Source organism: Gordionus sp. m RMFG-2023, chromosome 1, assembly GCF_954871325.1.
Source record: "Gordionus sp. m RMFG-2023 chromosome 1, tfGorSpeb1-WG-v2, whole genome shotgun sequence".
In the NCBI taxonomy this organism is placed as follows: Eukaryota; Metazoa; Nematomorpha; class Gordioida; order Chordodea; family Parachordodidae; genus Gordionus; species Gordionus sp. m RMFG-2023.
The window spans coordinates 17,703,673-17,715,954 of NC_088775.1; the positions used below are offsets into that span (position 1 = coordinate 17,703,673).

The 12,282-nt window shown below is 26.2% G+C and overlaps 1 protein-coding gene across 2 annotated transcripts in view; it reads left to right on the forward strand.

Moving 5' to 3' along the window:
- Positions 1 to 641: 641 nt before the first annotated feature.
- The window catches only part of LOC135930917 (exocyst complex component 1-like), a 35,860-nt gene continuing 24,219 nt past the window's right edge, over positions 642 to 12,282 (forward strand). For both annotated transcript variants that reach the window (XM_065467717.1, XM_065467718.1), the window contains exons 1-8: positions 642 to 781; positions 827 to 954; positions 997 to 1,165; positions 1,241 to 1,473; positions 6,464 to 6,694; positions 8,222 to 8,357; positions 9,337 to 9,446; positions 10,114 to 10,338. In XM_065467717.1, the coding sequence (XP_065323789.1) occupies positions 658 to 781; positions 827 to 954; positions 997 to 1,165; positions 1,241 to 1,473; positions 6,464 to 6,694; positions 8,222 to 8,357; positions 9,337 to 9,446; positions 10,114 to 10,338 (1,356 nt within the window). In that variant the 5' untranslated portion in view covers positions 642 to 657. The remainder of the gene's footprint in view (positions 782 to 826; positions 955 to 996; positions 1,166 to 1,240; positions 1,474 to 6,463; positions 6,695 to 8,221; positions 8,358 to 9,336; positions 9,447 to 10,113; positions 10,339 to 12,282) is intronic.

Genomic DNA, 12,282 nt, shown 5'->3' on the forward strand with positions numbered 1-12,282 from the left:
TACGACATATAATATTCCACTGTTTGTATTGTGCTTTAATATTTTTTTAATTTATGACTTAATTTTATCAATAGTTTATAATTATATTTTACTTTTATTAAGATAAATAAATTAAAATTACTCACTTTATAAAAAATTATATTTGATATATTATATTATTTAGTAATTTTATGGATCTATTATTATTAATTATAATACATTTCACTTCTGTCTTAAGACTTATGCTTATATTCCATTTATTAAAAAACATTTTTGGTTCATTATTTATAAATTTATTTTCCCAAAATCTATAAATTATGATATATAGTTTTATAAAAAAATATCAACTTTTATATTCTTTCTTTTAAATTATTATTTAAGATATATGCATACATATTTGAGGGTCAGGGAGTGGGGGGAGGACTAAGGGGGATATTTTTTTATTAGCTAAAAATGATATTTACAAAAAGTGATAAATTTCTGGAGGGGGGGATTTCCCCTTGCCACTCCCCGGCTACGCCTATGGTGTATATTTATAATGTCTGCTCCTGGTCTATTACTTTATTACCGTTTAAAACGCTTTCAATGTTACAATAATTTATCAATGATTGACTGCGAGCACACATTTCCTATCTTGTCAATCGTTTTATATTAGGCTATGTTCATTATTTTAGCTAAATGATTTCTTTAAGAAAAGCCTTACAAACTGATGTTTTCACAGCACAAGATGAAAGATTACTGTATGCGCTTCATGTATCTAGGATTAGTAAACGCAAAAAGCATGCCCTTTTGTGTATATCAGGTTTGAATTGCATTTTTTTTTATTCATACAATTTTAAATTTGAAGCAAATAATGAAGGAAATCAGATTTTCATCTATAAAATTAAAAAGATAGAAAAAAATGAGGCCTTTAGAAAAATTGCTTGTTGGCCTTTAACAAGTTTAAAGAAAATTGATTGCCATTGTGATGATCCAGTATAAAATCAATATATATATTTTTATATTGTTATTTATAAGGAATCTTTGACATTTGATATTTACTTTGAAAAAGCTTATTTATGGGAAGCAAATAATATTAATGAAAAGGAAACTTTCTTAACAACTTTATATAAAATGTGTAAAAGGCATCTTGCCCCACTAGAAATGATGCCTGTGTTTCTACATCCACCTTCCAGTCTTGAAGATGGTAATTAAAAATGATACTTATACTATTTATTGTTTTAATCTGATAGTTAAGTTTAACTAATTTTATATTTTATAGATTTAATAGGAACTCCAATAAAACCCCAATCTTTATCAAAAGATAAGGAAATAAAATCCAGTTCTAATCTTGCAGAAAATAGCTTTAATAATGGAATATCATATCAAATAATTTCAAAGAAGGAAGAAAAAGATTTAGAGAAATTAATGAATGAATTTGATAAAGACAAGACCTTTGTTGACATTGAAGCTTTTTCAGAAAAACTCGCAAAAGAGTTGAGTGTTTTGGATGGTGTAAGTTAATTAAAATTATTTTAATATATTATCTTTTTGGTAATAAGCCAAAAAGGAATTACTTGCTATAATTAGATTTATATTCTGTGAATATGAATATCACAATTATTTCGTAAATAAAAAAAATATTTGTTGAATAATAGGTTTTAATATTTGTACTATTCAATATTATTTGTACTATTTGTTTATATTTAGAAAATTTTGTAAATATTTATTTATTCATTCATATTATATATAAGACTAAGTCCAAAATCTTTTTTAAAAATTTAAAATTGTTTGTTGTAAAAAATTAATGAAACAGTATGTTAAATTTTTGAAATTTTTCTACAATTTATTATGGACATATTTTAATATCAAAAAAAGTTTATATTTTTTTCTTTCTTTTTTCACCTTTTCTGGTGGTAAGCTCCTTCAATTTCTCTCTCCACTTTATTCCTGCTATCTCTTTTTATCTAATTTATATTTGCGATATTCCATTGAAGTATCTTTATCGATTCCATTCCCAATGGAATATTCTTATCGATTCCATTTGGATCCTCCATCAGAGTATCGCTAACAAGGTCATTGTATCTTGATTACACACCGAAGTTTCAGATCATTGTAAGCTTGATTTCCCACAGGAGTATCAATCTTGATTGATCTCCCACTGGAGTATCGTTATCAAGTCCATTGTAGATTGGTAGCATTGTGCTAGAATGGCCCTCAAGGTCACCATTATCCTAGAGCTGGGAATGGCCCACAAGTTCAGCTGGCCATCTTCTATTTGGTTTTTTGGACAAGTATCCTAGCACCTGGCTATCCAAGCCTGTCGGTGACAGGGGTGACATTTATCAGCTCAGAAATTCATCTTATCATATGCCTTTAGTCTTTAAACATCAGTCATATAAGAAAAACATGAAAATTTTTACAATTCCTTACCAGGATTGAACCTGGGGCCTTGGTTTCCAAGCACACCATAAATTACTAAAATGTTTGTGAAGCATATTTTTTGATATTATGGACTTAGCCTAAGTAAAATAAAAAATAAATTATCAAGTTTTTATCTAATAGATGAATATTTTATTTTTTACTTTAATTCATCTGCATGTTTTTTCTATATCTGGGGCATTTCATGTCAAATCAACCAAAAAAAAACGAGATTTTTGAATGACCATCTATATAATGAATGAAAGAGCGATTCCATTTAGCTCTCCCTATTTCAGGTGGAAAATACATGCTGTATTTTTCTTAAGTTTAATAAACTTAGATTAAAAATATATTCATATTCAGAGGGCTTTAAAAGTAACAATATCTCAAATGCCAATAATTTTCTTTTTGCTATATTAAAAAATTTGTAACATATGTTTTTGATGGTTCATGACTAAAAAAGAATGGACCTACTGAGGAGATCTATATTACTTTTTTTATATCCCTGAGGACTATCATTATCCTTCTTTTTTACTCCACAATTGAGGAAAAGATATGGCTGCTCATTAAACAAGTAATAATAATAGTAGATCCCATAACAGTGACAGGGCATACCTAAAAACTATCATATCATAAGTTTTAAAAGCACAAAATGGAATATGATAAAGACAAGTGGTTTTTTAATAATAGTTTGTATATAAATTTGCAAAATGTTTATTTTATAATATAACTTTCTAATAATAATAATCACAGCTTGCTTGCATATTGGCCCAGGACATCATATTGGTTATATTGAGTAGATATTTTTTATTTTAATACTAATACATATATATTTTTTATTAAATATATTATATTAAAATGATTTTTAATATATCTCCCATCTATATTTAATTTTTTTATTAAATATAATAAAAATTTAAATAGAAATTTTTAAAAATTACTTTCACAACAATGTTAATTTTTTTAATTTTTACTGGAAATAGGAAAACATTTGGATTTTTTTATTTTCCAATGTATAATTTTAAGGGCCATAAAATGATATATAATTTATAACTCCATCTTAAGTATTTTTATAAAAATAAGATGTAATGAAATCATGCATTGTGTGATTTTCAACTTAATTTGGGATGTATATTATGTAACCCCGAAGATGTATATCTCTGAATCTGGTTGAATAGTGCTTTAAAAATTTTATTTTATTAAAATTTACAACACAAATATCTAACATGGCAATTTTCATTCATTTTTAAGATGATATCCAAAACACGTATATTTTCCATTTAGTATAAAATTTATTATAAAAATTAAAAAGAATGGGGCAAAATATTAATACACTACATAGGTGGAGAAAACTCCCATTAAACAATTTTAAATAGTTATATCTCAGAAAATATTAAAATTTGAAACTTAAAATTTTGCAGAGATAATATGATATTTTTATTTAAAAAATTTATGGTACTTTTTCTAAAGTTATTAAAAAAATTAATTTTTGGAACCTTCCTTTAATTATACATTATGACCAAAAAAATATTAAAAGGTTTAAATTTGATTATATATTTTAAATTAAATATTATTTAATGTTTATAATAGATTGTAAACATTATAAGCAGTTCTAAAAATTGGGTGAATTTTGTTTGGATAATATTATGAAATCTTTGGATTTTATTTCAATTCTTATTTTCGGTAAATTTAATTTTTATTCATTGTGACAATTTTTAGTTTTAGTAAAATCCATAAAAGTGCTATTTTAAAACATGTCACTTGCACATCTATTCTTATTTTTTTATAAAATTATTCTATTTTTTATAAATTTTTGAAAAATTGAATTTTCGAATAAAATTGAATATTACGAATCGAATAATGATTTTATTTGTACGAATATGAATTCGCAAACATATATTGCCGAATTATTATTCCAGTCAATCTGTGTAATTTTTTATAATGCCTGAAATAGATTCCATCATTTTGTAAAATACTCAGACTATTTTATAAGATATTACACATATTGCCTTACACACAAGGATGTATATAATATTCACCCAGCTTAAAATAAATATTTCAATCTGAGGCTAAAAACATATAAGTCATTTTAAGGCTTTAGAATTTATCAAAGAAACGAGAGATGGAATATGAATATATATAATTATGGAAATTTTACTTTCAAAATTAACATATATTTGTATCCTTTTAAGAGTATCGCCGCTGATGGCGGTACCCTATAATTAATTTTCAATGATATTAAAAAAGTGATAGTTACAATTTTTTTAAATGTAATAATAATAATCAATCAGCTCTTTCGAAATTAATATATCTGTTAAAAGAAATTATTTAATCAGAATACGAGTACATATAAGAAATTATAAAAAGATTATAAATACAACAATTTTGTTAATAACGCTGCATTAAATGACGAACCACTTGAACATAACGCATTTACTATAAGTTCGCATTTACTGGCAAGTTCTAACTTAAACCCTACTGTAAACATGGACTATAATTTAAAAAGGAGCTACAAAAGCAACGTTTAAAAACCAAAGATTCTCTCAAGAAAAAAAATCTTGGAATTTCATAAACCTTATAATCCCAATTATTAAATTTAAAGGTTACCCAACTCAATTAACACATGATTGACCTCATATAATTTTAGCTCTAGAAAAATTTATTAGTAATTTTTAGTGTTGTTAAATCTTAACCGAGTTGGTTTACTAGTCAAGTCGTGACTCGAGTAGTTTACGAACTGTTAAACAAACATAATACAAAATTATATATATTTTTTTAAAATATATATTAAAAATGTAGTTTAATTTAAAAATAATAAATTAACTAGAAAAATTTTTGTAAATATTTTATTTCATAAAAATAAGATCGCTTTTGTTTTTCGTAATAAGATTTTTTGTAAATAATATACCAAAAAGATTCACCGGCCGAACAAATTTGGCAAAATATTTTTCAGGACCGGGCCGAAGTTTTTAAAATATTTTGAAAGAACAGATATGCCGTTTTTAAAATTAAATTATTACGAGTCGGAAAATTTGTGCAAATCAATATGTTAATTACTTGGGTTGGCCTATGGCGACTAAAAAAAAATCAATCTAAGAGAAATTATAAAACCTACTAACTGAAAAATTCTAACTACGAGAAAAAAATAATCTTACTTGTAATTCCTAACTGACTCAAATTAAACGATATATGTTTTATTCAACGGAAACAAAATTCAAGTTTCTTTATTAAGAAAATAATAATAATCCAATAATTCTTTTTCATAAGAAAAAGAGAAAAAAAAACTAATGATAACTTTTATAATAATCTATATCAGAAAAAATATATCATCACATGTAGTTTTTATATCCAATCAACCTTATTTAAATCGGTTGATTGGCATTTCGCGTAATAAACATATATTCGTATATACAAATACGACAGCGACCTCTAATAAATATAAGGTAATGAATTTTTAATGACTTGAAATTTTGGGATAAAAATAAGACAATGAAGTAATGAGATAACTTTTACATTTCGAGGCTTAGATTCGTAAATTTTTTTAAAATATGATATTTATTAATATTGATTTGATAATTTTAATAAAATATTATATAATTAATCTTAGCAGGCAACAAAAACAATAATAATAACTTGGAATTATTCAAGCCGATTCGAGTTTAAACTCAAGTTCAGAACTCGAGTCGCGACTTGAGTCGATTTATCGCGACTTCGACTTGGAGTCAGGAGGACTGCACCATTTAACAACACTACAATTTCGATCAACATCTTTATGTTAAAAAATTTTCTTAACGTTTTTTTTAAATTTAAAAAATTAACAAAAAATTAAGGTCCCTGAGCTAATGACGAATGGATTGCATTAGAGATAATAAATATCGAACCATTTGAATTAATTGGAGGTCTAGTATATTATACTACTCTGTGTCCAAAAACATCAAAAAAATTTAGAATTATATGGCAACAATCTTTTTTTTTAACGGGAAAATAAAAATATGGTAGTCTTTCTTAAAATTTTATAACTTTTTAAACAAATTTTGGATCCAACACTAAAAAAAAGATTAAGAAAAATTTCATTTCAAAATAGGTCAACATATATTCCCTCATGGGGTCGGAACTCGATATGAGCCAACTCATGAAAATTGTAGATGGCGCGCTAACACAAGTTGAAATTCTGGAGCACAAGTTAATGGACTGGGACGAGACGTGCCTCAATCACGTCCGGGGTCACATGGACCTCATGGACGAAAAGGATAATGCCATCCACCTGGTCGATAAAAACAAAACTGCCCTCAAGCAAGAACTCACCGAATTGATTGTAAATAATTATATTTTTTGTTTAAGCTAAGTCCAAAATATCAAAAAATATGATCGCAAACTTTTGAAACTTTATAGAAAAAACATAAGCCTTAATATAAACACCACAACATTATTCTAGAAAATTTCAAAAATTTTACATATGATTTCTTTAAAATTTTAAAACTTCTTTGATCGAAGGGTAGACATTTTAACTTGTTCGGGTTTTAATTTAAAAAAATTTCTCGAATTCTATTGAGCCTGGAAAATTGGTCCGATACAGGGCTATTATTTATGTTAAATATAATAAAAAAGTTTGTATAATTTGGGCATCCTAATCTGAAAAATTTTTGGCCTGAGTTGCCTATAGCTAGACAAGTATCAAACTCCGAATTTTATCGCTATTTTAATTTTAAAAAATGGTATCACAATATATCTTGGCTTACGTAATAGATATTTATAGTTTGAAAATGCTCATTATAACAAAAATATAATACTCTTAAGAATTTTAAACCTCCCTTATATTAATTTTTTTTGAGAATGCTCAAACAGAATTTTTAAGCTTATTTTACCTAAATTCCTTTTTTTTCAAAAAGATCTTTTTAAATCGACGAATAAAAAAAAATAGAAAGAATAAAATTGTGATAAAAATAACTACTATTTATCATATGTAATTAGACAGTGGAAATTTGTGATAATGACTAGAGTTGCAAGTCTTTATAAGAAAGTAGAACCATATTTTTCTAATTTTTACACATAAAAAACTTTCATGATTGAAATCAAAAATTTTTTTATCCCTTAAAAAAATCTTAAATGCGATCTTTAAACGATTTTTTTTAATTTGCAAAATTTTGAAACTTTTCGAATCATTAATAAGGGCTTGGACACAACCAAATAACTTGCGAAATAAATTCTTAGCTAACTTGGACATGCCAAGAATTGGATGAATTTCTAAATTTGATTTAGAATTTCACTAATATAATCATAGAGTATTTCAGATAGTTTAATTAAGTTTTATTAAAAAAAATTAATGGGAGTTTATGATTCCTTAATTATAAAATCCCTCAAAAAACTATAAAATTGGTAAAAGCCCATATACAATTTATCTTAAACTACTCCTTTTCAAAAATATACATAAGTCCTACCCTATATCTGGCGGCCCATTCTTTTCTATAAAGATGAATGTTTGAGAAAGTGATTGAACATTTATATGCTTTAGAGTTTGAGACCAGAACCTAAAACTTTGGAATCGCATCAAATTTTAGAAAGCAGAATCAGAACTCACTTATCAAAATTTTAAGTACTAGAACCCCTTTTCGTCCAGGTGCCAAACTCTTGTTAATTTACACAAGAATTGACATTTAAACTTTCAACCGCCAAGACATAGACACGTCGGGCTAGTTAATTCGTGACTTAAAAACGTTTTATTTATTTAAACAATCTATATAACAACCTCATCAGATTTTTTTTCTGGGAATTTTTCATCCTATTACCATTTTGAGTATTAAGCTTGATCCATCATAGCGTTATATTTATATGTACCAACCAGGAAAATCTAGATTACCCTTCCCACTTTAAAAAAGTGCTCGCCGATGATGATCTAAACGTAACGGAAAGGATTAAGGAGTTTAACAGGGCGGCTTATGAACTTCAAAAATCGATAACGTATTCTCGATCTAATATTGGTTTAACATTTAATAATAAATTTTATATTTTACTTAACTCACCTGCAGAGGTACCATTTCCCCGGTCCAGCCCGGATTTTTTCATTTTTCAGTCCGGCCCGAGTTTTATAATTTTTGGCCCGACCCGGATTTTTTTAAAATATATTCTATTAATTTTTATAGTTAATAATGGCTATTTAAAATATTTAGTTTTAAAATGTACAGCCCGGCCTAGGTATTTGTTATTTTAAAAAAAAAATTTTAAGCCCAGCCCGATTCGGGTTTATTTAAAGAAACTAAAATATGGGCCGGGCCTGCAGGTCTCTGACTCATATATGAATGAATCAGCAAGAAAGAAAGAAAACTAATAAATTTTATGTATATCTTTATTTTTTTGTAAAATTTAATAGTATGCAAGCATAATTTTTTAAAAATATCTTTTAATTTAGAAGACCAATTTGGATCGAATATAAGAAATAAATATTTTATAAACGATAGGCAATTCTATTTTTTCTAGAGCTGTTATGATAAAACCTTAGTGTAGAACTGAGCTAGGAAACCGAAATTAACCGGTGGCATTTATTAGAAAACTTTGGTAGTAGAGAATTTAAACGTTATGGATACTTTCAACCCATAATGCTTTTAAAGATTATATTTCTTTATTTTAAATGATTTTTTCCCTTTGAAAATCCATCTTTATTTTTTTTATCTAAAAATTCGATCATAAAAATGTAATATTTATAGAAGAGCATATTTTAAAAAAGAATATACTGTCTCTATAAAATACATTTTAAAAATAACTAATTTAAAAAAATAACAAAATTTAAGTTATAGAAATACAGGTGAAATGACAAATGAATTGAAATTTTTTTATAAACTTAATCAGCTGTTTAATCGCTTCGTGTTCATTCGCAGCCTTAAATAAGAAATGCTTCGAATAAATATATGCATTTTTTTCCCTACTTGGTAAGTTTTTAAAAATCTTATTTAAATTTTATAGCCTTGAAAAAAATGAAAGCAGTTCATGAAAAATACACCGAATTTGAGACATTGCGAATAAACTTTTCCAAAAAGTTGCTACACCATCTGATATCCATTTTCAATAAAGTGGTAAGTATTTTTGACTTTTTTTATTTAACCAGTAATATTAAAAACGAGAGGTCTGAAAAATATATAAGTTGCTAAAATATAAATAAATAAATTCATGTATAATTAATTAATGATCCTTTATTGTCACCTTAGCTTATATAACATGATCCAATATACAATTATAATAATATAATCAAAATTATAAAATAATATAAAAATAAAATCTAAAAAGTACAAAAAAAATTTAATAATCTTCATATCAAAAAGCAACAACTTTTTTCTAAAATATTTAAATTTACATAGACTATCATATCACTTCTAATAATAAAACATCACATTTAATCTCATAATAACGTAAAAATTTTCCAAATTAATTACATGTCTAATATTAACAAATATAAATTATCCCAAAAAACTTTAGCCATAATAAATTCTTCATGCAATTATACGAAAAAAAACTAAATTAACATTTTATATTATTTGCCATATACATCGATATCACAACAAAAATATGCTTAGCAATTATTTTAATGAAATTTTAAAACATTCAAAAGTTAATATTTTATAAAAAAATAGGTAAATTTATCTGTAAGATTTGTAGTATATAGTTAAAAAACAGGATTTTTTTTTCTCGAAAATAACTTCATCCCTATATTTAATGACCTCTCATATTAATTTTTTTTTACAGAATAACAAGATATTCGCATCCTTAAATATTAATACCACAACCGCATATTCTAATACAAGCAACCACAACCAATTGGGTGCTAAGGATGAAAAGTCTATTCTAAATAACATAGTAACGTTGAGTAATCTCAAGAGCAAGTCTCTGAAAGAGTCATGTTCTCCTTTTCGGGAATTGATCAAATGGCTTAAGTTAGCTTCGCCCGATATTTACATAGAACTGATTAAGGTAACTCAATCTCTTAAATCTATATTGATTTATAAGTACACTAAAACCGGAATTTAAACCGTTATAACTATCGGTTTGACAATCTGGACAAGACTTGGAATGATTACGTGCAACTTGGACATTGCTATAACATCTAATGGGATTTATAAAATCCTTTAACTCATCAATAGTTATAATTTTTTCAAGTGGATTATAGAACCCATTTTAATATTTCTGGGACCCGAACCTGTTCATATAAAAGCGCAATTGGTTTTACGCATAATATATAAAACGTTGAGTGATTCATTTGAGGTTGCTAACATTTGAACCACAACCTCTTGTCCATCCATCCAAACTCTTACATGTAATACAGATAGAATTTTCCCTTATCTTGACATTTTAATAATGTACTACTAGATCATTTATAGGTATCAATTCAGTGGCGTATCCAGGATTTTCTTATAGGAGGGGAAAAATTTTTGGGGGCTTCGCCCCCAAACCCCTTTTACCTGGCCTTCGGCCAGCTTTCCCCGGCCTTCGGCCGGGTCTTATTTAGCTATTCTATTAAATTATGAATAATTTAATAATAATTATATTTCTATTTTTAACTATTATTTACTAATTCGTGCTTATAGATAGGATATTACAAGCCTCTTTTTTATTATTTCAAGTTAGGTATATTATATTTAATAAAGTTTTTTTAAATGTAAAGGTTTATTTATATGTAAAGTTGAAATAAAGTGTAATGTCATTTTTTTTAAAATTTGCTTTAAAAACTAGCCTCAGCATAAATTCTCATACAATATAAGTAGAATATAATTTTTTTTATTGAAAATACTAATAGTAGTTTAAAATATTGACTAGAAAATAATTAAATTAACAAGTTTTTTTTAACTTCTTATCAAATACAAGATTTTTAATTATTTCGTTTGTCTTTGGAACCAAATCTCTGTGTATATTTAACAGAGCTAACCCATTTAGCCGAGATTCAATACTTCGTAAATATGTTTTCAACCTTCTCAAGTTGGAAAAAGTCCTTTCATTAGTACATGTTGTAATAGGCAAACATGCAGGAATATAAAACAACTTCGAAATATTAGGAAATTGAGCCAAGGTTTCTTTACACCGATTGAGCGCATCAATAGCATGCTCAGGTAAAATAGCTAAACGTATAAATATTTATACCACAATTCGAATTCACTGATTAAATTTATTTCAGTATCAATCTCATAGGAATAAAATTTTTCTTAATATTTAATTTTACCAATATTGGCATTAGAAAATGAAGAAGGATCTTTGGGTAATAAAACTTGAAGATTTCTAAAGACTTGTTTTTTATCTAAAACCTGTACTTTTATTTGCTATAAAAAGGTATCTAAGAATGGGATGAAAATGGATATTTTATAATATTCTTCAATTGAGCCAATATTTATTTTCATCTCAATAATGGCCTAGGTGCTAGACGAGGTTTAATTAGTATTATATCATATTTAGCCTTCGATTCAACGTCTAGATAAATATTATGAAAATATTTATCTACATTCATTCTTATTGTATCTACCTGTTCATGTATATTTTCCGCCAAATCAATAACTTGAACCAAATCTAAATTTGGTTTTTGTAAATTTCTACAAAGTAGTGAGCTAAAAATAATTTATTGATGCAACTAGCAGCAATGATAAACTCTGATTGATCAATTGAATTCAATAATGATATCGCTGTTAACGACACATTACTTTTTTTCATGCTCAGCCTTATTTATAAATTATCGTTTGATTTCAATCTCTTTGACTAAATATTTTTCCATTTTATTAATATTTTTGAATAATATGTTGGGAAATTGATATTCAAATATTTGTAAAACTTAGATTGGTGGGGGGAGAGGAGAATCTGGGGGGTGGGGGTAAAATTTTTATTAGCTTAAAATGATATTTATGAAAATAGTCAAATTTGCGATGGGGGGGG